Source organism: Panthera pardus, unplaced genomic scaffold (assembly GCF_024362965.1).
Source record: "Panthera pardus isolate Hobbes unplaced genomic scaffold, ASM2436296v1 HiC_scaffold_23, whole genome shotgun sequence".
Taxonomy (NCBI): domain Eukaryota; kingdom Metazoa; phylum Chordata; class Mammalia; order Carnivora; family Felidae; genus Panthera; species Panthera pardus.
The window spans coordinates 4,023,282-4,051,035 of record NW_026526799.1 but is presented as its reverse complement, the minus strand read 5'-3'; the positions used below and the strand labels follow the sequence as shown (position 1 = coordinate 4,051,035).

Below are 27,754 nucleotides of genomic sequence, written 5' to 3'. Positions count from 1 at the left end.
TCATGAGCTGTGAGATCATGACCTGAGCTGAAGTCGGATGCTCAACCGACTGAGCCACCGAGGCACCCTGGAAATTGATTCTTTTTAAAATATCAAGGCTTCCTACTACTTTCCAACAGAAAATATATTTTTTAATTATTCATTTATAGTCCTCAAAATCATTTTAAAGCTTTCTTTACAGAGATACTGTATTTTCTGAACTTTTCTGTATTTTATGATTCTGGCTCGTGTAATTTATGGTTCTAGCTCCTATTGTTAAAGGAAATCTCTTCTTCAAATACATATTTTCTATGTGATGTTTGTATATAGAGAAGCTATTGATTTTTGTGAGATGTTATATTATTTTTCATAGTTTTTCATAGTTTGTTAGATTTTCACAGGTTTTTCTTGAGTGTTCAAGATGCAATCTTATATACAAGTAAATGATAAACTTGGGTCCTTAGAAAACAAAACGGGGGCATCCGGGTGGCTCAGTCGGTTGAGTGTCAGACTTCAGCTAAGGTCACGATCTCAAGGTTTGTGAGTTCTAGTCCCGCACTGGGCTCTGTGCTGACAGCTCAGAGCCTGGAACCTGCTTCAAATTCTGTGTCTCCCTCTCCCTCTGTCCTCCCCCACTCGCTCTGTCTCTCTCAAAAATAAACAAACGTTAAAAAAAAAAATTAAAGAGGGGAGCCTGGGTGGCTCAGTTGGTTGAGTGTCCGACTTTTGCTCAGGTCATTATCTCATGCTTTGTGGGTTCAAGCCCCAAGTCGGGCTCTGTGCTGACAGCTCGGAGCCTGGAGCCTACTTTGGGTTCTGTGTCTCCCTCTCTGTCTCCCCCACTCACGCCCTGTCTCTTTCTCTTAAAACTAAGTAAACATTAAAAAAATGTAAAAAAAAAAAAAAAAACACGAAAAAAAACATACAAGCACAGGCACACAACTCTGTCATACTCACACACACCTTTTTCACGTTCTCTGTGCTCTCACCGTAAGCAGACACACACACACACACACACACACACACACACACACACACACTTGCACACTCACACACATGAACTGACACCAGTCTGGTCAGCCAGACGGAGAACAGCCACAGAGCCAGCTGGCCTTCCTTTGGCCCGGAGACAAGACCAGACACTCTGAGCAGGACCCCGTCTCCTCAGGAAGCCCTGCCCAGCAGGAAAGGCTGCAGGGAGGCACTGAGCCGGGAGAAAATAGCGTCTGGATTTCAAACACCCTTACCTCTGCGTCAAAGCAATCTTCAGCTTGTCGTTCTCAGACTTCAGGTGCGTGTCTGCAGGACCCACGTGAGAGGCCTTTTCATCGTCCGTCCCGTTGACGCTGGATGCCTGAGTAGAAGACGGGCTTTCACACCCAGATTCCTGGCCAAAGTGAATTCCCTTCACACATTACTGTTCACAGTAGCAGCAAATCGGGCATAACGAGAAAGCGTGTTAGTGAGCGGGGGAGAAGCAAGTCATCGGACCGGGATGCGGCAAAGACTAGCACGTGGAAAGATACCAAGAACAAAGGAAGGGGCGCCTGAGCGGCTCAGTGGGTCGAGCTGAGCATCCGACTCTTGATTTCGGCTCAGGTCATGATCTTGTGGCTTTGTGAGTTCAAGCCCTGCGTCGGGCTCTGTGCTGACAGCGCAGAGCCTACTTGAGATTCTCTCCCTCTCTCTCTCCCTCTTTCTGTCTACCCCTCCCCCATTTGCACTCTTTCTCTCTTGAAATAAATAAATAAACACTAAAAAAAAAAAAAAAAAAAAAAAAAGAACAAAGGAAAAGGCCCAGAGGAGTCTCCTCGAAGCTCAGAAAGCCTGTGCACTTTACAGAGAAAAAGAGTCCACCCGGGGCCCTGACTCAGGATCACTTACTCAACTTTACACATAAACCTAACAAGCTTGGACACCGGGGCTCCCTTATTTAACACAGAAGCCACAGACGAAAACAGGGGGAGGGATTCACAACAAGGAACAAGAAAGAGGGAATGAGGAGAAAGTATTAGAAGCTGGAACTTAAAACCCCCTGGGGCCACAGAGAGACCAACACTCCTTAAACATGCAGGACTCGGATGTGGCTGTGGCCTCCACTGCTGTCAGCATTATTATGAATATGAATATTCTGAGCTGCTTTGGGTAACAAGTCATACCAACCGTGGGTGACATCTCATCTGGTCTAGGATAAGACCTTATTTAGCCTCCAATAAGCATAAAGGCAAAGGCAGGAACCCGAAAGGGAATGATGTGTACATCTGACTTTAAATTTCTGCTCTCTCTCTTAAAAAAAAAAAAAAAAAAAGTGCTATAAACAAAATTAAAATGCACACAAGAAACGTGGGAACATATCTGCTGCTGAACATTTGCATATATGAAAAACAAGATGTTAATACTTTTCTTGTGCTGGAAAACTCTCAGAGGCCTTGTCTTCTAGAGCCACGTACTGACATATATACGGATGAAATGATCTCTGGGATTTGCTTTAAAATTTAGGGGGAGAGTAGGGTCCGGGGTGGGGGGACGGATGAAACAACAGGTCATAAATTCTTAATCGTTAAAGCTGACCTATGCGTCCCATGGAGGTTCGTTTTACAATTCTGCCAAGCTGTGAACAGGTTCAAAAACGTCCACGTTAAAAAAATAAAATTCCTAGAAATCTACGCTAAAAGATTGACACTTTTATGTTTTTTAAAAAAGGAAAAAAAGGGGCGCCTGGATGGCTCAGTCGAGCGTCCAACTCTGGATTTCGGCTCACGTCATGATCTCACAGTTTGTGAGTTGGAGCCCCGCATCGGGCTCGTCGCTCTCAGCAGATCATACCTGCTTGGGACTCTCTCCCCCTTCCCCTCTGGCCCTCCCCTGCTCATGCTCTCTCTCTCTCTCTCTCAAAATAAATAAATAAACTTTAAAAAAAAAAAAAAGGAAAAAATACATAATTGACACTTACAGAAGAAGAAATGCATAGAGTCAATAAACACAAAAAATATTTAATCTCACTGGTAAAGAAATACAAAATGAGAAAAGGCCAAGAGAATATATTTTTCTTCTGTCAAGTCAACAAAGCTTTACTGGTGAGGGTGTGGGAGGAAAACTCGCTCTCAGTCACTGCTGGGGGTAGTGAGAAGCATCCACTTCTGTGGGCTAAGTCTGCAGTATTTATCAAAACCTTTTAAAATGTCCCTGCCTTTTAACCCAGTACTTCCAGTCCAAGAATTTATCTTGCAGAAATGATCAAACGCACAAAGATGTGCGAGGACGTTCATCACAGTGTCATTTGTATTCATGAAAAATCAGAAACCACGTAGGTGTCCCAAAGTAGAGGTTAATGCAGTAAGGTGTGATACAGACAAATACTAGAATGTTGTCTAGCCATTAAGATAGTTTTGAAAAGGGATATTTGAAAACACAGGGGAACGATCACGAAACATAAAGTAAAAAAGGTTAAAAAGAACAATATAAATATATACTAGATATTTAACACGTATCTTTGTGTGGTGCGGACTCTATTCTTTAGAGAATGGCAATGTTTTGATTTTTACAATAAATATATATTGCTTTCACGGTCAGGATGAAACCCCTATTAAATGTTTAAAATCTTCAAATATTTGGAACACTGGGCCAAAGTGTTCATTCCCCAGGAGATTCAGGAAAGCAAGCAACTGTATGACTTCTAATAAAAATGAAAAGAAAAAATGTACAGTGGTCTCTACATCTGGGGACACATCAAGAAGGATAAATAAAAACTAAACCTTAGAGATAAAAAAAAACAAATCAAAACCCTGATAGGTAATTAATACATACACATAATATAGCATCTGATGGGTATACATGATTTAAGGTTTAAAATACCTTTTGTGGGGGGGGGGGGGGACAAAGATTAAAATAAAACACTTATATAAAGAAATTCTGATATTAAAGTTTAAAGGTATAGCTATAATATGTGGTATCCAGAAAAAGATTATATGTTAGAAAGTCTAGATTGTGGACTATTTGGGGGGTCCAATTTCATTTCAGGGGTCCAACTTCATAGGTGCTCAGTGGTTACTTATGGTAATCAGTACATGAAATTAACAGGATCACTCAGATTACATTAAAGATTATTCAGAAAGAGTCAGGAAAGTTCTTGCCCACCTGAAGTCTAATACGCATTCATTTCCATAAATTCACACGGGGCATCTTTCATACGATGAGCCGGGACCGGCGCTGGGAAATCCCGGTCCTGAGGGTCAGTCACCGCGGTGGCCAAACCCGGGGCCCTCCGCTCTGCAGCACAGACTCACTCTGCACGCGCCTGCCTCGGGTCAGTAACGGGGAGATTTCTCCTCTGTCTTCCTCGCTGGGCCCCTTCCCATAGCTGGGCAAACTTAACAAGGCTCCAGCTTTGCCCTCCTCTCCCCACGGCTTCTTGGAAAGGCCAAGCCTTCAGCTATCACTTCTTCGAGGCTGACGGTCAAGTCTAGAATGTCAGTCTTGACAGCTCAAGATGCCCAGTCCCCTGGTTCTCTTCCTACAGGCTGTCCTCAACATCCCTCCCTTCCTCCTCACCCCTGCAGCTGCACCCTGGCCAATCCACCGACCGTCTGTGGCTCCCTGACTTCCTCCCCGTGTGAGTACAACCCTCACATCAATTCCAGAGAAACAGTCAGGGAACACCTCCAATGTCTACTGCAACAACCCAACAATAAGTAGACAACAAATAATAAACTGCTAGTCAAGAACTCCAGGTCTTTTGCAGGATCACCAAGTGCAGCTCCAATTCCTCTCACAGGGCACCTTGCTCCCAGCCAGGCAGACTTCCGGCTGTGTTGGCTGTTGCATCGTGCTTGTTCCGAACCCCGAATCCTGCCCCTGACGTCTCCCTCTCCCCGTCTCTGTGCACATAACCTTACCACGAGATCAAGGCTTCCACCCACCATTATATACACCAAACTAGACCTCAGGAACTAGACATTTTTTAAATGTTTTTATTTATGGGGGGGGGGAGGGGCAGAGAGAGAGGGAGACCCAGAATCCGAAGCAGGCTCCAGGCTCTGAGCTGTCACCCCAGAGCACAACATGGGGCTCGAACCCACGAACCGCGAGAGCATGACCTGAGCCGAAGTCAGACGCTCAACCGACTGAGGCACCCAGGCGCCCCAATCGTCACACTTTTAAGTAGACAGACTACTCAATTTCTGGCAAAGCCGTATCTCCTTTGCTAAACCAGAGCCGTTGGAATATCATCTCCCATCTGACTTTGTTAAAACAGAGAAGCAAAGACAAGGGTTCTCTGCCATCAGCCAAGTTTTCTCTCTTGTGGGCACGAGGTACCCACCGGTATTGTCACTGCACATCGTTCACGCAGACTCGCCCCCCAGCACTGAAGGGAAACACACTGCTTTGCCTCTGGTATTTAAACACAATGACAAAGAATGCCTCTTAGGGGCCAGAGGCATGCGGTAATTCTAACCTCATCTAGTGCTTTCCGTCAAAAATACATCAGCACACCTGGAAAATTCAAGACTCTCAGAGAAACACGTCCTCACACCTCAGTGCGAGCAGGCTAAGACTGGAAAAAGCCTTCACGACGCCCCTAATGCTGGAAGTCCCTACTTCTCGTCACGAGTGACAAGGAACAAAGAGGCTCAATTAGTGATCACACTCAGATTTATTTTGTGCACAAATCACTTACTTGGGAATGATTGCTCGAAGTCTCCGTTTTCTCCTGGGACTTGTCTCTGGCTAGTCTGGCGGCTTCTTTGACCTCCTGGAATTTCTCTGCAAACTGAACGTGAACAGGAGTTACTGAGGTTGTTCTCAACCTTACACACAGCTGGTCTCCAGGACCCACCTTCGGGACTTTGCACTCATTTCACGTCAATAAAATCTGTATAAATCCAGAAGAATAATTTTATTCAAGACTAAAAAGAAATGATACAAGGAACGCCTCTTCCAGTAAACTCCCGGCCTAGGTCAGATCGGAATCATTTTCTAAGCTGCTGAGGCCAGTTTAATACTGAAGTATTGGGACACTTGGGTGGCTCAGTTGGTTAAGCATATATGACTTTGGCTCAGGTCATGATCTCGCGGTCTGTGGGTTCAAGCCCCGCGTCGGGCTATATATGACTTTGGCTCAGGTCATGATCTCACAGTCTGTGGGTTCAAGCCCCGCGTCAGGCTATATATGACTTTGGCTCAGGTCACGATCTCGCGGTCTGTGGGTTCAAGCCCCGCGTCGGGCTCCGTGTTGACAGCTCAGAGCCTGGAGCCTGCTTCCAATTCTATATCTTCCTCTCTGCTCCTCCCTTGCTCAGGCTCACGCACGCTCTCTCAAAAATAAACGTTAATACTGAAGTATTAAGAACAAACACCTCCAGTTATAAGTAACTAATACAAATGCAAGAAAATAAAATGTAGCTGTACCACAGAAGGAGTCCATGAAAAACTTCACTTCTATCAAAAGACCTGAAAGGTCCAAGAACTTGTACCATATGATGGAAACGAAGAAGAAGATCCAGTGAGTTGGGGAGAAGGAACCGGTCTAGACTTTAAAACTTTAAGACGTAAAACAGCAAAATGCAAAAAACAGCAAAAGTCAACATGGAGGCATCCGTGGGAGACTTACAGGGAGGTAAATGAAGAAACGGGAACGGAGACTGGATTTAAATGACATCAAGGAATTACTCATTTTACTAGAAATGCCCGTGATGTCATGGTTATGAGGGAAGATGTCATTATTTTTTTAGAGATAAATCCTAAAATGTCTGGATGTCTGCAACATACTTCAGCAACAATAATATAGATGAAGGGGGCGCCTGGCTGGCTCAGTCGGTTAAGCGTCCAAATTCAGCTCAGGTCACGATCTCGCAGTCCGTGGGTTCAAGCCCCGCGTTGGGCTCTGTGCTGACGGCTCGGAGCCTGGAGCCTGCTTCAGATTCTGTGTCTCCCTCTCTCTGCTCCTCCCCTGTTCACACTCTGTCTCTGTCTGTCTCTCTCTCAAAAATAAACATTAAAAAAATTTTTTTTTTAAATCGATGAAGAAATGTGGCAAAACAAGGGTTAAGTCTGGTGACGTGTATATGGTGTTTTTTATCCTATGCTCTCTACTTTTAAAATATGTTTTAATATTTTCATAATAAATTTCTTACAATGCCAGAGCAATCAAATCAATCACTGGCTTATAGTCACTGACAAGGCAACTGATTTTAATTAGCAAATACATTGTTCAAGCAGAGAACGTTCTGTGATAAAGCTGGCATTACAAAGCAAGAGAGAGCTAAACGTGCTTGCTGCAAAACACAAAGAGCTAGCAAGTTGCAAGGCTGCGAGGAGGCTTTTGCTGAGAACACGTTAATTTCGGAGCACAGGCTACTCTGGGAGCATGTTTACAACGCAGGCAGCAGTGGGCCGCTTGGGAAAACCTTGCCAGATGACAGACACTGTGAACAAAGCACCCTGGCTGAAGCAGGAAAGGACAGCCCTTCTGTGCTGGCCGATGTTGCTCCCGCAGGACCATAAATAAAGCCCAGCCACGGGGCTTCATGTTTAACCATCCCAGAGCAATCAGAGGAAAATCACATTACTTGTTTAAAACACGTGAGGTCCAGGGGCGCCTGGGTGGCTCAGCTGGTTAAGCATCCATCCGACTTCGGCTCAGGTCATGCATGATCTTATGGTTTGTGAGTTTGAGCCCCACGTCTGGCTCTGTGCTGACGGCTCAGAGCCTGGAGCCTGCTTCGGATTCTGTGTCTCCCTCTCTCTCTGCCCCTCCCCCGCCCGTGCTCTGTCTCTCAAAAATAAACATTAAAAAAAGAAAAAAAAAAAAACCATGTGAGGTCCAGCCTGAGACAAAGCCCTCCCCTCCCTGCTTCCTCTTAGGGGACTCTTAAAGTCAAAACATCATGCCAGAACTCCTTGATGGTAGGGTCCGTGCCTTTCTCTTAGCACCTACCCAGCACCTGCAGAGAGCAGGCACAAATCAGTTTGTTCAGTGAATGAATGAACTCTGGGTTCCAGACTCACACGCCCTCTGGCCACTTGAAAAACAAATCACGTCCAAGGTGCTAGTGGAGCCTGAGAAAGGCACAGCTCTCTTCTGCTAGACCAATGAGCGGATACTCTGCGAGGAACTGCAGTGAGTGCCTGGGGGCATCCTGCCCCATCTGGCCGCCTCCTACGCTTACCCAACTAGGTGGGGCATCCCTCAGAATATGAGCGTTATCCCAGAAGAGATTTTGTGTAGGCACCATAAAGACCTTTCAATCCTATTAAGACGTTAAAAGATTCAATTTTTTAAATTTTTTTAGCGGTTATTTATTTTTGAGAGCGAGTGAGCATGAGTGGGGGAGGGGAAGAGAGAGAGGGAGACACAGACTCCGAAGCAGGCTCCAGGCTCTGAGCTGTCAGCACAGAGCCCAACGTGGGGCTCGAACTCACGAACCAGGAGATCATGACCTGAGCTGAATGAAGTCGGACGCCTAAGGGACCGAGCCACCCAGGCACCCCTCAAAGATTCTATTTTCGAAACGCATCATTTTAAGTGATTTTGTCCAGTATCCATTAAAAGTCAAATGTGATGTGAAGAAAACTGTTCTCAACAGACAGCCCTGCGGGGTCTCGCCCGTGCCGCACTCAGTAAGGAGGGGGACGCCTCTCTCCCTACAAGCAGGCCGATGTTCTGCCAGGCTACCAAACCAAATGGGCACTCTTTCTCACGGATCCTTTCTTGTCTCTGTCTTGTCTCTGCCCCTTGTCTCACGGGAAGCTGTTTTTAAACTAGACTGGAAATGTCATTAGCCAGCGTCATGCTCATTCAGTCAAAAACACATGGTCCAAGCAGCACTCAGCCCTTCGGTGAAGAGGTACCCCTCCCCCCACCCCCCGCCACCGTGTGTGAGCTGGGCCCTGCAGGAAGCTGGGCGCTGAAGCACGTATCCTCATATACTCAGAAATACTCATATACTCAAATATACTCATATACTCATATATACTCAGATACTCAGATATCCTCATATACTCAGATATCCTCATATACTCAGATATCCTCATATACTCAGATATACTCATATACTCAGATATTCAGATATACTCAGATACTCAGATATACTCATATACTCATTCAGATATCCTCATATACTCAGATATCCTCATATACTCAGATATACTCATATACTCAGATATCCTCATATACTCAGATATTCAGATATACTCATATACTCAGATATCCTCATATACTCAGATATTCAGATATACTCATATACTCAGATATACTCATATACTCAGATATTCAGATATACTCATATACTCAGATATCCTCATATACTCAGATATTCAGATATACTCATATACTCAGATACTCAGATATACTCAGATATCTGGTGCAGCTACCAGAAACCGCTGTCTCCCAGGAGGCCAAGGGCTGAGTAACAGAAGTCAGTGGCAACCAAGTCAGTATATAAAGTTCTTCCAGGCTTTGACAGAACAAGTCACTTCTGGACGAGTTTGGGGCCTCCATTCGCTCTGTCTCTAACATCCCTACTGGTGAAGACCTTAGCTCTGCTCTTGGAGACTCTCAGCCTAAGGCGCAAACCTTCCATTCCAGTGGCGGCTTCTTTCTTTGTCCCCTGACACCCATCATGGCGGCCCCTCAGTGGTCCCACAGTCGCTGCCTTGGGCAGGCGTACTTACCCCCCACTTCCCCTGGGCCCTGAGCACAACCACATCTATATGTGAAGGAGTGTAATGGCTTCTTAACACACGTTCTCTCTTTTGGTTCCTCCCCACCATTCTGTACGACGGGATAGCTCTACAGTGTCCCATTGAGAAAATGCAGCCTTAGGGAGGCTGGTTAAAGCCCGGGGTCACACGGCTAGTTATGATAAACCTGAACTTGGACGCAGATCTGTCTTCCACACACCCAGTTACCTTCCTGTGCCAACAAGAATGCCAAGAGTCTTGCCCAAAGCAGTTGCTGAATACTTAACTGATTAGGTTTTCCACTTGCAGAGAGAAGCTCCATTACCTTAAGATGTAAAACACGATTGTACACACTCCCTCTTTAAAAGAAAATTACTGGGGCGCCTGGGTGGCTCAGTCGGTTAAGCATCCGACTTTGGCTCAGGTCATGATCTCGTGGTTCGTGAGTTCGAGCCCCGCATTGGGCTCTGTGCTGACAGCTCAGAGCCTGGAGCCTGCTTCGGATCCTGTGTCTCCCTCTTTCTCTGCCCCTCCCCTGCCCACACACTGTCTCTCTCTCAAAAATAAATAAACATTAAAAAAAAAAAAAGCCTTTAAAAAATTACTTCTACAAGCTTCAACTCAAAACAGGCCACGGGGACCTTTAAGGCAAAGATGAGGCTTGAGGGACAGAATGTCAGATATGGAGTGGGGAGCCCCTGGCCAGTCCCGATTTTACAGCTCTCCTCTGCTACACTGATGGGCGGCTCTCCTTCTCAGTTATAAAAGGGAGGGCACGAACACATACACCAAAACACACAACCTCAAAGGGACTGCGGGATGAGGGTGCCGTTATAAATAACAACAGCCAGGGGCGCCTGGGGGGGGCTCAGTCAGTTGAGCGTCCAACTTCAGCTCAGGTCATGATCTCGAGGTTCATGAGTTGGAGCCCCTTCTTGGGCTCTGTGCTGACAGCTCAGAGCCTGGAACCTGCTTCAGATTCTGTGTCTCCTTCTCTCTCTGCCCCTCCCCCACTTGTACTCTCTCTCTCTCAAAAGTAAATAAACATTAAAAATTAAAAAAAATAATAATAACAGCCTAGAACATCTCAGAAAAAGAAAAAGAAGGACACCTATTCTTGGCTTCACAGGGATAAGAGGAGAGCAGCTGGAATGTCTCGTCTGGCCGTGCACTCCCAGAGACCCTTAGGTGCTCAGTATCCACATGGGGACACATGGGTTTCGTAACCGCCAAGGTCACCCTGAGACTGAACACAGGCCATCTGACACCAGCACTGGACACTACAGTGTCCTAAGACTTACCTGCTTAACTGCTAGCTTGGGTGAGCTGCTCAGTTCCGACCCTCATCAGCCTTTCAAATGCAGGGAAATGAGCCACTCTGAACCTCGGTTTCCTCATCTATAAGATGTGGGCAATAACACTACCCCCGTGGATCACTGGAGAAAAAGGACAGGGCTTTGCTGGGCATGTGACAGGGGTTCAAACAGGGAACTGTGGCATATCTGGCCTCGATCTGACTAGTTTCTTCAAGTAAAATAAAAGTGAGAGCCTTGAAACCATGAACGTTAGTAAAAGAGTGCCAAAACAGGGTGAATTCATTCATTCAGAACTAGGAAGTGGTGATCTCTATGTACTTGGGACTGTGCCGGGGACACTGAAAATACCTAAGATTTGGTTTCTGTCCTCAGAGAAACTCTGAGTTTTTGGAGGATTTTGTTTTACATTCAAATGGGTGAGAATAAAAAAGGAAATTTCACAAAGTAAGCCTAAAATGCAACCAAGTAGGATAAGCCCTATAGGATCAATTTGGAACAAATAATCATTGTCGGGGGGGTGCCTGGGTGGCTCAGTCGGTCAGGCGTCTGACTTCGGCTCAGGTCATGATCTTGCGGCTCGTGGGTTTGAGCCCCATATCGGGTTCTGTGCTGACTGACAGCTCAGAGCCTGGAGCCTGCTTCAGATTCTGTGTCTCCCTCTCTGTCTGCCCCTCCCCTGCTCACACTCTGTGTGTGTGTCTCTCTCTCTCTCAAAATAAATAAACATTAAATTTTAAAAAATTTAACAAATAATCATCTTAAAAGATGCGTTATCAGTAGCCGCGTGATGGAAACAGGCCCTACCTCTTATATAAACATCATCTTGTGACAAACGAGGAATCGATACACTGATAGGGAAGGTTACCCCACATGGATGGAGTGACACAACATTAGTAAACAGGGGAAATGAATTTAAACCTTTACTACAAACAAGTGGCATGATACATGATCAGTGAGGTAACGGGGTCGGGATATTTTTTAAAAATCTGGATGCAAACAGAATTGAACGTTCACCAAACTTCTGCTTGAGGGGTAAGAAGGTAATGTCCTCAACTTGGAAGAAATAAAAGAGAATCACAGAAGAGATTTGTCTAAAAAAACAGGTGAAAGCTTTGTAGCAGAAAAGGGGAAGAAAAACTAAATCAGAAGGGAAACAAATGCCTGGGGGGGAATATCCGTTGCTAGGCTGGTACCACAGAGAAGGGGCCATTATCTTTAGTAGAGGAAGTTCGTACACACTGAAAAGGAAAACGTGAAAACCCCAGTAGATAAACAGCAAAATGCACAAATATAAAACACAGTAAGCAAGCAATTGATAAAAACAATTGTTCAGTCCCACTGGAAATGCCAATCAAAATAATGAGGTACTATTCTTTGCTTGCTAAATTAGCAAACAGTAAATACAGTTACAATACCCAGGGCGGGCAAGACATTTCCAGATCATCAGTGAAAACAGCGTTCATACCCCTTGACCTAAGTGATATCACTTCAGGGAAACTATTCTATGAAAATAATTGAGAACGTGAAAAAAAAAAAAAAAAAAAGGCTTCAATACAAAGATGTTAATCCTAGCATTATCTACAATAATGGAAACTTAGAAGCAACCAAGGAGCCAGGGGATTGTCCACCGGTGAAAAATCTTATCTCCAAGGCTTAAGTGTTCTAACATTTCCCCTTACTATAAAAAAGAACACGCAGGGCGCCTGGGTGGCTCAGTCGGTTGAGCATCCAACTTCGGCTCAACTCATGATCTCACGGTTCATGAGTTCGCGCCCCGTGTCGGGCTCTGCGCTGACAGCTCAGAGGCTGGAGCCTGCTTCGGATTCTGTGTCTCCCTCTCTCCCCCTCCCCCGCTCACGCTCGATCTCTCCCTAAGATAAACATTAAAAAAAAAAAAACAAAAACACAAGCTTCTGAATGTAGAAAGTACAGTTTAGAAAAAAATATTCTTCAAACCTATGGTCCCACCAGCACGTAAACTTCCAATATTTTCCTATCTCTATGTATGCATCCATTACACACATTTATCTTTGAAACAGAATGATATGGTACACCTCGTTTTATAGCCACTTTTGAAATTAACAGGACATTAATATTCCCATGCAATTATATGCTTTTCTATTACCGCATGTGAATTGCTATGCAGTATCTTGCCCTGAAGGATATACTGGAATGTATTTCACCTAATTTCTTACTGTTGGACATTTGGCTGGTGTCTTGGTTTTTTGCTTTTGCCGTTATAAGTGATATTTCAAGTCAAATTCTTAAAGCTCAATCTCTGTACTCAGTTATAATTATTTCCTTAGAATAAAAGCCAGTTAATGAAACCAGTGGATCAAAGGATATTCAAAGCATAAAGCTTTCTAAAATGTATGCCAAATTCTCACGTCTTTACTCGTTAGGATAATTTTCTGCAGTTTTTAAAAATTTTTTAAATGTTTTTTTATTTATTTTTGAGAGAGAGAGACAGAGACAGAGACAGAGCATGAATGGGGGAGGGGTAGAGAGAGAGGGAGACCCAGAATCTGAAGCAGGCTCCAGGCTCTGAGCTGTCAGCACAGAGCCCGACGCGGCGCTCAAACCCACGAACCGCGAGATCATGACCTGAGCCGAAGTTGGATGCTTAACCAGCTGAGCCACCCAGGAGCCCCTTAAAATTAAAACAAATTTTTAGTGTTTATTTATTTTTGAGAGAGAGGGAGACAGAGCACAAGTGGAAGAGGGGCAGAGAGAGAGAGGGAGACACAGAATCCGAAGCAGGCTCCAGGCTCCAAGCTGTCAGCACAGAGCCCGATGTGGGGCTCAAACTCATGAGCCGTGAGATCATGACCTGAGCCGAAGTCGGAGGCTCAACCGACTGAGCCACCCACAGGTGATTCATCATTTTCTGCAGTTTTTAAACTTGCAGTAATAGTTTTTTAAAAGTTAAAATCATCATCTTTTTCATCGTTATCCTGCTAGAAAATGAAAGACTATCATCTTATTTGTGGCTTTTTTGTTTTTTTGGCCTTGGCCAGTGAAGACTCTGTGACAGACACTATTTGCTCCATTCAAAATCCATTTCTTGTTTTCTCTTGGCTTAACAAAATCTCAAATTTGACTGGAGCAGGAAATTTCCAAGGTGAGAGAGAATGAGAACCACTCTGAGCTGGCCATAGTGACCTACTTCTTCTTCTTTTTTTTTTTTTTCCCCTGTGGGAAGGTGGCCCAGGGACTGACAGTTGGACCCAAGGAGGAGTCTGCCAAAGGACCTCACAGGGAAGTTCCTGTAGCACCACCTTCTACCTTCCCCTCTTACGATGAATGCAGATGTGATGGATAGAGCTTGAGGAGCCATCTTAGCACCATGAGGAAAATGCCAATGAAAGAAACAAACATGCAGAGCTCTCACACCCAATATCGTGGGGCCACTGCATCCTGCTGGCAACTGCCTGCCTTAGGACTTCTCTTCTGTGTGTAAAGAAGAACTCTATTTGTTTCAGCCTTGTGACTAGTTCCCTGTTACTTGCAGCCAAAGGCATTCTCACCAAAACATCAAAAGAATGAATGACTACTATCTCCTACTTTAAAACAACTGCCCTTAAATCAGAAAGGTGGCAGACAGAGCAATGTTCTTACAACTACACAGACTTAAGTGAACATAAGGATACAAACATGAATTACAGATGAAGTAATTAAAATGGGTCAAGAGCAAATGTTCTGTGTGTGTGTGTGTGTGTGTGTGTGTGTGTGTGTGTGTGTGTGTCAGGGTTCAGACGAATCAATCGCAGGGCACAAGCAACCCCACCCTGGGTCACCGCCTTCGTGGCAGGAAGTGCTTCCTTCTGTCTTGGATAAACGACACCAAACTCAGAGCCAAACTCAGAGAACAGTGACATCTAAGGTCAGATACCAGAAAGAATCTAAACTTTAGCAAGTGGCTCACTTTTACATTTGGGTTTCCTTCCTTTTTGTCTCTTTTCCGAAGCTCCTCCTTTTACCAGAATGTGCAAATCCCTTTTAACGTTCAGTAGGCCGCTATCACGTCCCCTCGGGTGGGTGGACAGCCGAGTCCCAGCTTACCTCTGGGACTACACAGCTGCTATTATTTTTGGAAAGCCTGTCTAAAGAGCAGAAAGTGTCCCTGTAGGACTTTTGGGACCGTGGTGTAAAGTGGTCCTTATAATGGGAACAGTGAGACCAAGGTTTCTATTTTCCTTCCGGGGGGTAGAGAGAGACGTGCGTAGAAAGTGTTCTGAAATGAAAATAGCCACGCTGCTGTTCCTTTTTCTAGCCTAGTTATAGGGTTTGATTACAGATTCCTGTCTCAGGACCGTGGGTGGTTGCTCTGTGGAGTCAGAAATACTCGGCCACAGCTGTCCCCTCAGGTCCAAGTTCCTTTCTGCTAGCTAATTGCCACTTGTCGAGACCTCCAGCCGCACTTCATGGTAATTTATCCGTGTGTGGTTAATCGTTCCCTTCACAGAGAAGGGGAAAAGTTGGCTTGAAACATTCTGAACAAAGGAGACATCCGAGGGCTTCTTTGATAAGCCTCTGTGACAAGGGCAGGTCACAGTCACAGAGCCGAGACTCCGCTGCCGGAAGAGACCAAGTGACTCGGGAAGAGCAGACACTCCTCCTTAATGACAGGACGTTTTCTTCTGCCTGGGAAGGATGCAAAGTGGCCGAGCGTGGAGGCAGGCACGGCTTGAGGTCCCCCCAGGTCTCGGCGGACAAAGAAGTGAACTTTCACAACTTGTTCTGATTTTTGAGTTCTCCCTTCCTTCGATTCTTTCCGTTAAACTCTCTCCTGTTTATCCTTCCTAGCAACTTTGATTCCTCCAAAGATGGAAGAAGTTGTTCCAGGCAGCTGAGAGGGATTCTGCCTGGGCTTCCAGAAGGCCTGGAGCCTCGGCCGGGGTCAGGGACACACGGCCTCACGGCCCCGCCGACGCCCTGCCTCCCACAGGAGCCTCCCCGTATCGCTGCGTCCCCAGGGGTCTGAGGACCCCAGCGGGTGTGGGAAGGGGGCATGGGGGGCAGGGCAGGGGCTGCTCCCAACTCCCCCACCCCGCCTCCTCCGGGCAGCCGTGGTGCCCACCCCAGACAGGAGTTCTGGAATCATTCATTCACCAAACCACGATCATACTTGCTTCCAATTCACAAACATCCTCTCTGATCCCCACAGCCCCTCTTCTCCCTTGTTTCAGAAAATGGCAGCTCTGTCCATCCGTCCATGTGCCCGCCCTCGTCCCAGAGCCCCTGCCTCCCACGTCCACTCACTCAGGTCCTCGCCATCTCCGTTCTGGACCAGAACAACCCCGTCTCCCTCAACACTGGAAAGATCTGCCTGCGGTGCGGATCCGACCATTTTAGTTCGTGGCTTGAAACCCTTCGTGGGCTGCGGTTTCTCGTCTGGGCCGGCCTCTACCAGCCCGGCCCACCCCCAAAGCCAAACGCCGCATGACCAGCCCCCGGCACACGCTGTCATGGGGCTGTCCATGCGGGTCCCGTGACGTGGACGATGATGGAAAAGGAAAATCCTCCCTGTGGGCACGAGCTGGAGTGTTTCCTTGTCCGGTGTGCAAGGGGCAGGTCGCCTGGAGTCGGGTCTACCCTGAACCCTGGGGAAATGGTGAGGGGCCTCGCTGCCTGGGTAGGGACTTGGAAGAAACAAAGTGGGAAGCTTAGTGCCAAAGATTTGGGAACGGCTACATCAGTGGAACCCAGCGAGCCCAGAGGGAACCCAAGTCTGGAAGATTCATATTCTGCACGAATGGCTGCAACTGGCTGAAAGCCTGTGCCCCCCTCAAATTCTTACGTTGAGGTCCTAACCCCCAATGTGATGGATTAGGAGGTGGGGCCACTGAGAGGTGATGAGGTCACGAGGGTGGCTCCCTCATAAAAGGGATTAGTACCCTTACAAGAGACCCCACTGATTGGGGTGTCGGGGTGGCTCAGTTGGTCCAGCGTCTGACTTCAGCTCAGGTCATGATCTTGCGGTTTGTGGGTTCGAGCCCCGTGTTGGGCTCTGTGCTGACAGCTTGGAGCCTGGAGCCTGCTTCCGATGATTCTGTGTCCCTCTCTCGCTCTGCCCCTCCCCCACTCGTGCGCGCGCGCGCGCGCTCTCTCTCTCTCTCAAATAAAAACACTAAATAAGACGTTATTAAGAGACCCCACAGAGCTCTCTTGCTCTCTTTGGGCCACGTGAGAGCACAGTAAGAAGTTGCCGGGATACAACCAGAAAGAGGACCTACCCCTGAACCTGACCGTGCCGGCATCCCGATCTCAGACCTCCGGCCTCCAGAGCTCCAAGAAGTCAGCTTCTGTTGCCTGTAAGCCACCCCAACACGTGGCATTTTGCTGTAACAGCCTGAACAGACTATGCTCTTCCGAAGTCCCCACCTTCACACCAGACAGAATCCTTAAAACCAGACGCCCCACCCTGATCCTGCAGGCAGCCCGGTGCTCGCCCAAAAGGCTTGCCAACACACTCGCCGGGCACCAGAGAGAGAGGCCCCTCGCGACCTAGATGACCCCCACCCCTGCTCTCCACGGCCGCCCCACCCTCTGACCTGCTGAGCGCCAACTGCCAACAACAGGGATCCACCCCGAGCCCCCAGATCTGCACCGCACCCTCAGGCCACCGGCCAGCAGCTCGGTGGAAAGCGGATCGCACGGGGGCCCTTCCTCCGGAGCACTCCTCCTCCCTTGACAGATGCCATGGTCTGTCGTGGCTAGGCCAGCCCCGCCGTCCGGAGGCCTCCTGAAGGTGTCCTGTGCCACACAGCACAGCCCGAAACCAGCCAACCCGCTTCTGCGCCGACGAAACGAAGCAGCGTCCGATAACCTTAGGACTGTGGGCCCTCCCACCTGCTGTGCTGCCTGCGGGAGCACCAGGCTTTCCGGGTGGGAGCACGTGGTGCTTCTCCCCAGAGGCGGAGCACGTGAGTCCGGGGACCAAGGGACATCGCCTCCCACGATGATACCCGATGACCTAGACTCAAGGATTTTCCCTGTGCTTCACAGCCCTGGTGAGCTGGACGTGTTGGGACCCAGGAAAGAATGCTCCTGTGAGCAGGTGGCAAAAAAGAGATGTTCAAAGTGCCACCAGGTCATTTTGGGTCTCTTGGGCTTCTTAGGGAGTGGCGTCCATGTAAGGACCTGGGGATACAGAGGGGGTGGGATGGCCTCCATCGGGGTCGCATGTCTGGCTGGAGGCAGGATGGCTGGGTCTGTGGGCTGCAGGCCTCCTTAGAGATGCGTGTGTGTGCCTAAGTGTGCACGTGTATGTGTGCCTAAGCGTGCACATGCATGTGCCTAAGTATGCACGTGTGCGTGTGCCGAAGTGTGCACATGCGTGTGTGCCTGAGTGTGCACGTGCGTGTGCCGAGGTGTGCGTGCGTGTGTCCACAGCACACGCACACACGTTGAACAGAGAAGAGGTACAAATCCGTGGGCCCCTGCAGGGCGGCTTCCTGGCTCGTCTGAACCTCCTCTGAAAGCTGTCCCCCGTGTACTCAGGAAATCCAAGCGTCCCAGTCCATACCAAGTGGCCCTGTCAAGTCCCCCGAACCTGGAATTTTGTAAATGCCTCTGGGGACGGACGGACCACAGCTCCACATGCTCAGCGCCTCGCACAGGGTCGGCCGAGCCACAGCCCAATGAATATGCTCACGGCAATGGTCTAGAGAGAAACAACTCCCAGAGCCTAGCCTCCTGAAGCCAGCCTGGCTCCAGCCCTTCCCTTTCAACTCTCCCCTGGGGTTCCCTGAGGCCCTCTAACCTTCCAATAAGTTCCTGTCATGTAAACTAGCCAGTCTCGCTTTCAAGCAATGCGTTCTGAACACGCACACAGGGCTCCTTCCCCATCCTCCAGGGAAGCCCATTTGCTCACACATCCATCAGCGGGTGAGCCTCTCAGAAGTGGTCAGCTTGTTCCCGCAGACCCTGGGGCTCCCCAAGCCTGTGGTCGGTCACGATGTGCTCCTCAACACTTTCTGACTGTCCACAGAGTGTGTCCTGGGCCCCTTGGAGAATCAAACCTAAGCTAAGAATCCTTTCCCCAGAAACCCTGGACAAAACGCGGTGTGACGCTTTAAGGGGCACAGGGCCTCCAGATGAGGAACTGTTTGCTAGTGAGTAGTCAGCAGGACCTCCCTCTCCTTAAGGGCTCCAACCAGGGGGTCATTGATGCTGGTGGCCGCCAGGCGCACGCACTCTGGGCACAAGGCCCGGGGTGACACACGGGGAAGGAACCGCCTGCAGAGCCGTGCACTGGGGCTGGGATCTCAGGCTCTGCGGGAGCAGGTGTCCTGTGAGTTTCCTTCCCCAACAACAGCTTCATCTCCAGGGACCTGGGATTTCTAAAAGGTCATCCATCTGGTTGGGCAGCCCTGCGGGGCCAGCCAGGGTGAAATCAAAGGCTGAAGAGGAATCCTGCTCACCAGCGGGGCCACTCAGGCCCTCAGCACCCAGGGACTGGGTGACAGTGTCCGGACGAGGGGACCTCGTTACCTTTGTCAGCTGCTGCTCCGAGGAGAACCCCAGGCCGAACACCGTGTTGGCTCTGCTGTCTGCCCACTGCCCAAACTTCTGCGACGTCTTGGTGAAGGTCATGTTGGGTGTGATGGTGCTGTTTATAATCACCTGCAGGAGAAAACCCAGGAGAGCAGGAAGTGAAACACAGAATTCGACACCAACGGAACTCCTTACAAAGTCTTCATCTGGCACGGCTGGTGCCTAACGTACGCGTCCCCACTCTGTTCTTTTTGGTCCCGAGTTCTTCCTCTCCTGGCACATTCCGTGCTGAGTCAGATACACAACCATGATAAGGGGTAATTTCAGAGACTTAAAAACAGACCGTCGGTCTAAAATAAGATCGTACAAGTTAGTGGGAGAGAAGTCTGCCCTGAGTGGAGAATAGTTTCCAAAACTGCTGTTTATTTCCTCAAAGCTGCCACGCATCCAACGGCCCTTCGTGGCCAGCCAACAACTTAAAATCTCCATAAGCGATTGGGGCTTGCTGTTTCCCAACAAGAAGGTAAAGGTATACTTAATGGGGGTAATTTGCAGAGGGTTAATTTACAAAGGAAGTAACGATACAGGCATGAGCTGGGTGGAGGGAGGCTGTAGGGGGTGGTGCGGGGACCTGGTGTTAGATGTCGCCCCCTTCTCGGGCTCAAAGGATCAGGGAGGAAGAGGCTACAGACTGAGGAAGGCCAGAGTCACGTAGAGCTGGCTGCCTGGAGGAGAGAGGTGACCTTTTGTTGAGAGACATCCCAGGATGTGCATGGCTTCCCACCAGAGGGGAGCCGGGGGCACAAATACCCTCGCTTCTCCCCTTGATCTCCTGCCACTGGCCAGACCGAACCAGAAGCCGGAAGCCCCCGGGGACCCATGCTGTGGTCTGCAGATCAGCCTCTGGGAGGCCACAGCAGGGTAGGAAGGGGAGAGAACGAACCTGGAATGATAAACTCAGCACACGCTACGTTCATACATTCGTATACTGAGCATTTACTCGTCAGGCATTCTGTTAACCGAATACGAGATGAATGAGTCAAGATTCCTCAACTTCTAGTTGCAGGAAGTCAGGAAGAGGGTGGAGACATGTAAATAAACAATCAAGGAACAACTGAGAAGTGTTAGGAAACAGCAACTAAGGCTCACTCTGGCAGAAATCCTTCGAAGCCCTGAGGCTCTAAGAAACAATCAAGAAAAAGGTCCCTGGAAATAAGGGACTCTTGGACGTTTGTTAACAGGCAGGAGTGACAAAACTCGCTGCTGACTTCCTCATCAAATGGCTTTTGATGATCTGAGCAGGAATGCTGGCATGCTGAGTAGGGGCGCACCTCGTTCTGCTGGGGTTCACGTTACTGCCTGTCACGGATAATTGCGTTGTTTACCAACTGGAGGTTTGTGGTTACCCTGCGTCCAGCAAGTCGGTCGGCACCATTTTTCCAACAGTGTCTGCTCACTTCAGTGTCACATTTTGATGATTCTTGCAATATTGCAAATGTTTTCAATTATTTAAAACAATCTTCTTTAAATATTTTTGAGAGAGAGAGAGTGACAGAGTGTAAGTGGGGGAGGGGCAGAGAGAGAGGGAGACACAGAATCGGAAGCAGGCTCCAGGCTCTGAGCTGTCAGCACAGAGCCAGACGCAGGACTAGAACCCACACACTACGAGATCATGACCTGAGCCGAAGTCGGACGTTTAACCGACTGAGCATGTCTACTCATTCTCCACTGTACGGTGGGAAATGGGTATGAACACATGGTTAGGGTTCCACATGACGTTATCACCTACAAGAGAAAGTTCCCCTCTTCGTCTGCTGGGCAAGCGGGGAGTATAGCAAATCCATGTTCCACGCAGGCACGGAACCGGGTTGGGGCCCAGTTCCAGCTCGGGTCAGGCTCAGTCCCCCTCTGCTTCACTTCTGTTTTTAGGGCAGGCCCTCCACGGCTCTCAGCTGTGAGCCTGGCACGTCTTTATATCCTCTTCCCCGAAAGGCTTTGGGAGATCATCCCGTTCTGTCTGAGGTCTTCAGCTTCGTTCCGTAGCCTTCCAGATTTTAACCTTCAAATCTGGCAAACCTTGAAGGGGAAACGGGCCGTGCCGTCTGGGGCCGCTCGTCCCCAGTTCTGTCACGCAGGCTCCCACATCTCTGCTGGTCTGTCTTTTCCCCAGGGGCCAAACACGGACTTTGAGGCTCCAGCTCCTCCCCACACCCTTTAGTGCCCCGGGGGAGGGGGGGATGTAGATGCCAGCGCCAGTCCCCGCTCCCTCTGGAGCTTTCCTGCCTTCGCGGTTCTTCTCCAGACCCCTTGGCAGGCTTCCACTTCTTAGCACGGTAAACACGAGGGAAGTTTTACTCGGCCTTTTGGAAACGTCCAGCCTACCTCCAGACCCGCAGAGACTTGCCGTTCAGCCACTGTCTTGTGGGGAGGCCAGCCGTGGGCCTGAAGCCCGCCGGCCTCCGAGGCTGCACCCCCCCCCCCCGGGCCCTGTGCTCTGTTCCCCGTTCTGTGCGCTTCCTTCCTCCCCCCAGCAGCCCCGGCCAGGCCTGGCAAATGCTCCCGACACAGAAAGAGCTGCCACCTGCCACTGACCTCTCCAGTGGTCCTCTCCTCTCCGGAATATTAGTCCCTCACGTCCATAGTGTTTCCACAGTTCTCTGATGCCTTTAAGCATCTTACCCAGGTTCTGCTCGTGGCCATCAGAGGAACCACTGCCTGCCAGAGTTTATACACCTTACGCAAAAGTGCAAGTGCAGACGCCGTGCGAAGTTCGCAGGGCTGCAATTCACCACGTGTCTCAGGTGACACACTCTGCTGCGGAAACATGCAGCCTCGCATGGGGCTGCCGTTTATATCGAGAAGCAAAACACAGGGCGCCTGGGTGGCTCTGCCGGTTGAGCGTCCGACTTCGGCTCAGGTGATGATCTCACGGTTGGTGGGTTCGAGTCCTGCAACGGGCTCTGTGCTGACGGCTCGGAGCCTGGAGCTACTTTGGATTCTGTGTCTCCCTCTCTCTCTGCCCCTCCCCCACTTGTGTGTGCGTGCGCTCTCTCTCTCTCAAAAATAAATAAAATATATTAAAAAATTTTTTTCAATATATTCAAGGAAATGGGAAAATGGACAATGTAGATGAAAAAGGATATCCCCAGGGACTCAGGAGTTTTTAAGTTAATGTATTTATTTTGAGGGGGGAGGGGCAGAGAGAGAGAGAGGGAGAGAGAAAATCCCAAGCTGACTCTGCACTGTCACCGCAGAGCCCGGCCTGGGGCTTCATCTCATGAACTGTGAGCTCGTGACCCGAGCCGAGATCAAGAGTCGGATGCTTAACCAGCTGAGCCACCCCTGAATTTTGTTTTTAGGAATCAAACGGACATTCCAGAACTAAAAAATGCAAAGTCTAAAATTAACAGTTCAGTGGGTAGGTTTACTGATTGGATACATCAATAGCCAGGATTAGGGAACCGGAAGACCGACTGACAGAAAATATCAAGATTGAAACAGAACCAAGAATCAGGGGGTGGAAAGCTGGTAAGAATGTAAACCATGTTGGATGCACTCAGGAGGTCTAGTGGACATGTAACCAGAGTCCCAGAAGGCGAGGCGAGAAAACGGAACAGAGCGATGTTCACAGAACGGTTGAGAATTAAAAAGAAAAAAACAAATTTTTGAGTCCACAGATTTGAGAAGCTGAATGAATCCCCAAGCAGGAGACAGATTTAGCTCTTAAAGCCAGTTAATCATTGTTTTCTAAGTAATACGTACATTACATTCCTTTTAAGCACTTACTAATTGTATGACCTTGAACATGTCATTCGATAAACATGACTTTGTCGAGCCTCAGTTTTCCCATTTGTAAAAAGGGAATTAGATAGAAGACTGTATGAAAAAGTGCCTTAGGATCTGTTACATTCTAAAGAACTACCAGGGGACTTCACCTATGTTATTCCAGCCTGATTCTGGAAGAGCCTGTTTGGGGTGAGCTTCAGAAGTGTGTCCTCTACTCTGCTCAGCCTCTGTCCTCTATCAAGAGGGTTTTGGGGAAGCTGACCTCAAGGTACAGGTTTGCTGTAAAGGAGCAGAAAGATCTGGAATGAATCAGGTTTCCGAATGGGTCTGCTGATGGCTTTGCCCTTCCCAGCATCCTGGTAATTGAGAGGTGACCAGGGTTGGCTTTCTGGGATCATGGGATCCACGCTGATCGAGCAGCCCAGGCACATACCAGCCCTAGGCCTGCTCTGATTCCACCATATCAGTCCCAAGCGGAGCTGTGCCAGACCCCAGCCAACCTCCGAGGCCCCAGAAGCATTCCTTTATACTCGCCCCTGGTTTAGGCCGCACTTCCCACTCCCCTCCTCCCCCCCCCCATCACCCACAGCGTCCGGTGACAGCAGGCAGAGCTCTTGACCAGCTGTATCAAATTTGGTTATCTGAAAAATGCTTGATAACGTGTCCGAACTCACATGGGCTTTGGTACCCCAGGAGAGTTACCACGTGGATGGGAAGGGAGCCAAGAGTGCAGCGGGGGGCGTCCCTAGTCCACAGACGGGGTAAGAAGGGAGGTCGTCACGCACAGAAGGAGAAACGTTGTGTAGAAATTCTGAATACAGGTTTTTGAGTCGGACAACCTGAGTTTTATCGCTAGACCCTGCTCCTCACCGGCTCATTTTCTCGTCCTGTGAAATCAAGGAGAGAGCCTAGCCCCAGGCCTCCGTGAGCTGACAGAGGCAATAAACGGTCGTTCTCTTCGTATTAACTTCTAGAGGTTGTTGTGCCAAGCAGGCAAGGTTTATGCGTGAGCTGATGCCTCACTAGAAAACCCAGTAGGCATGTTCACACACGCACAGCAATGACACTTCTATTACTAGAGGACCTGTTCAGTGTCCTCTCTTCCCTGCTTTAGCAGATGAAAGAAAAGCGTTCTGAGTTGGCCCTGGAGAATAAACATTTCCTTCATAAGGAAAACCGCTAGTAGATTCATTCTTTGGAGTATTTGTAGGCACACCTCAGAGATATTTTGGGTTCGGTTCCAGACCACGGCGATAAAGTAAATGTCACAATCAAGTGTGGTAAGCGAGGTTTTCAGTTTCCTGAATGCATATAAAAGTTATGTTTCGGGGCGCCTGGGTGGCTCACTCGGTTAAGCGTCCGACTTCGGCTCAGGTCATGATCTCGCGGTTCGTGAGTTCAAGCCCCGCGTCAGGCTCTGTGCTGATGGCTCAGAGCCTGGAGCCTGTTTCAGATTCTGTGTCTCCCTCTCTCTCTGACCCTCCCCCATTCATGCTCTGTCTCTCTCTGTCTCAAAAATAAATAAAGGTTAAAAAAAAAAAAAAAAAAAAAAAAAGTTATGTTTCTACCGTGCTGTAGTCTGTTAGGTGTGCAACAGCATTATGCTTACAAATACTATGTCATTTTTTAAAATTCTTTTAACGTTTATTTACCTTTGAGAAAGAGAGTCAGAGCACGAGCTGGGGAGGGGCAGAGAGGGAGGGAGACACAGAATCCGAAGCAGGCTCCAGGCTCTGAGCTGTCAGCGCAGAGCCCCACGCGGGGCTCGAACCCACGAACTGTAGTGAGATCATGACCTGAGACGAAGCAGGATGCTCAACCGACTGAGCCACCCAGGCGTCCCCCAAAAGTACACACGTTAATTAAAAAATGCTTTATTGCTAAAAATGCGAACCATAATCTGAGCTTTCAGTGACTTGGAGTCAGTGATCACAGATCACCATCACGAATACAATGAATGAAAATGCTCGCAGGGCACGTGGATGGCTTAGTGGGTTAAGCCTCTGACTCTTGGTTTCAGCTCAGGTCACGATCTCACGGTCTTGTTGAGTTTGAGCCCTTCTCATCAGGTTCTGTGCTGATAGTGTAGAGCCTGCTTGGGATTCTCTCTCCCTCCCTCCCTCCCTCTCTCCCTACCCCTCCCAAACTCTCACTGTCTCCACTTCCCTCTTTTTTCCCCTCCCAAACTCCCGCTGTCTCTGCTTCCCTCTCAAAACAAACAAACAAACAAACTCAAAAAAAAAAAAAAAAGAAAATGTTTGGGGTGCCTGGGTGGCTCAGTTGGTTAACCTTCGGACTTCGGCTCAGGTCATGATCTCATGGATTGTGGGTTCGAGACCCACATCGGGCTCTGTGCTGACAGCTCAGAGCCTGGAGCCTGCTTCAGATTCTGTGTCTTCCTCTCCCTCTGCCCCTATCCCGCTTGTGCATGGGCACGCGCTCTCTCTCAAAAAGGAAAAAAAAAAAAAAGAACTTTCCAGATTCAGAAGAGAGGAAGAAATGGGAAGGAAAGCTATCATTGACTTCCATGTTACCCATTATGCTGCCACAGCTCCCCGGAGGTAGCTGGTCTGACCCACCTCCGGGCCATACTGCTGAGTCCATCTATAACCAGTGAGACAAGTGGCCGGCTGTGCCCCCAGGACACCCAGCGCGAGAGTCAGTGGGAGCAATCACATTGTCAAACACGATCAAGCCCACAGCCTGCTTCCTTCATTTTCCACCAACACGGGAACCTCATTCTGTGCTGTACGTGGGGCAGCCCAGCAAGACTAGTCTCCCGGGAAGACACGCCTCATGCGTGTACTCCTCCTGGGCCCCCAGGTCACCTCTGGCCACGTGGTCTCGTACCTGGAATTCACCTTAATGCTTCTGCTTCTCTCAAGGCTCCTTCACCCTCCTCAGCCTGCACGAGGGAGCACAGGAAGGGGATGCCCGTGAAAAGCCCATCAATCTGCTCGGGTCTGCGGTGGGAGTGCCCTGCGCAGGTGTGGGGTAGGAGGGACACCCTGGGGTGCAGGGAGGACCCAGTCCCCAAGGGAGGCTCAGCTCTGGGCTGACGAATGGACCCCTCTCTCTCGTGAGCCTGGAGACAATGAGGTAGGGTGAGTTTCACAGCCAGAAGTTTAAACTCCATTTCGCTAGTAATATGGAAACTGCATGCCCATTACCAGTATCTACTCACCAGACCCAAAATATGTCTGATGATACCAAGGGTGGGGCAAGGGCATGGGGCAATGGGGGCTCTCACAGACTGCCAAAGTCACTTTGAAAAACAGTGTGGCTTTCTCTCTCAAGTTAAGAATGCACCTTCTCAGCGCACCTGCGTGAGTGCCTGACTCTTGGTTTCGGCTCAGGTCACGATCTCACAGGTGGTGAGATCTGACGTGTTTGCTGAACAGCACAGAGCCCACTTGGGATTTTCTCTCTCCCTCTCCCTCTGCTTCTCTCTCAAAATAAAATGAAGAAACTTTTAAAATATATTTTAAAAATAAGTAAATACGTAAAGAAGAACGCACATTCTCTTTCACTCAGCCACTGCACCACTAAGGACACCCATGAAAGAAATCTTCGCACAGGTCTAGCAGGAGAAATAAACAAGAATGTTCTCAGTACCAGTTCTGCAAAAACAAATGTTCACTGCCAGCAGAACACATAAACTCATATATTCCTACAACGAAATACTATCCCACGGTCAAAATGAACCAAGGCTGCAGGCATCAACAAGGACGAATCGCAAAAACAATGTTGGAAGGTGATCGAAGGTACAAACTTCCTGCTGTAAGATACATAAATACTAGGGATAGAAGGTACAACATGATGACCACAGCTTACACTGCTGAATGATATATGGGGAAGTCATCAAGAGTGTAGATCCTGGGGCACCTGGGTGGCTCAGTAGGTTAAGTGTCAGACTTCGGCTCAGGTCATGATCTCACGGTTCATGGGTTCGAGCCCCGCATTGGGCTCTGTGCTGACAGGTCAGAGCCTGGAGCCTGCTTCGGATTCTGTGTCTCCCTCTCTCTCTGTTCCTTCCCTGCTCATACTCTCTGTCCCTTTCTCAAAAATAAATAAACATTAAAAAAAGAGAGAGAGACAGAGAGTAGATCCTAAGAGCTCTCATCACAAGGAGAAACCTTTCAGGGTGCCTGGGAGGCTCAGTCTGTTAAGTGTCCAACTCTTAGTTTCATCTCAGGTCATGATCTCGTGGTTTGTGGGTTTGAGCTCTGTATCGGGCTCTGTGCTAACAGTGCAGAGCCTGCTTGGGGTGCTCTCTCTCCCTCTCTCTCTCAAAATAAATAATCTTGAAAAAAATTAAAAAGAAAAAAAAACAAGGAGAAACTTTTTATTGTATCTATACGAGATCAATGTAGCTAAACCTATTGTGGAAATCATTTCACGATATATGTAAATCAGGGGCACCTGGCTGGCTCAGTGGGAGGAGCATGCAACTCGATTTCGGGATCATGAGTTCAAGCCCCATGTTGGGTGTA

The 27,754-nt window shown here is 48.6% G+C and overlaps 1 protein-coding gene across 3 annotated transcripts in view; it reads right to left on the bottom strand.

The window, feature by feature from the left end:
- Window positions 1-27,754, bottom strand: part of HOMER2 (homer scaffold protein 2) — a 93,654-nt gene that overhangs the window by 6,201 nt on the left and 59,699 nt on the right. For 2 of the 3 annotated variants that reach the window (XM_053888637.1, XM_053888639.1), the window contains exons 3-5: window positions 19,473-19,604; window positions 5,657-5,749; window positions 1,227-1,366 (exon numbers count right to left, since the gene is read on the bottom strand). In XM_053888637.1, coding sequence (XP_053744612.1) covers window positions 1,227-1,366; window positions 5,657-5,749; window positions 19,473-19,604 — 365 coding nt within the window. The remainder of the gene's footprint in view (window positions 1-1,226; window positions 1,367-5,656; window positions 5,750-19,472; window positions 19,605-27,754) is intronic. The other variant, XM_053888638.1, reaches the window with a different exon arrangement.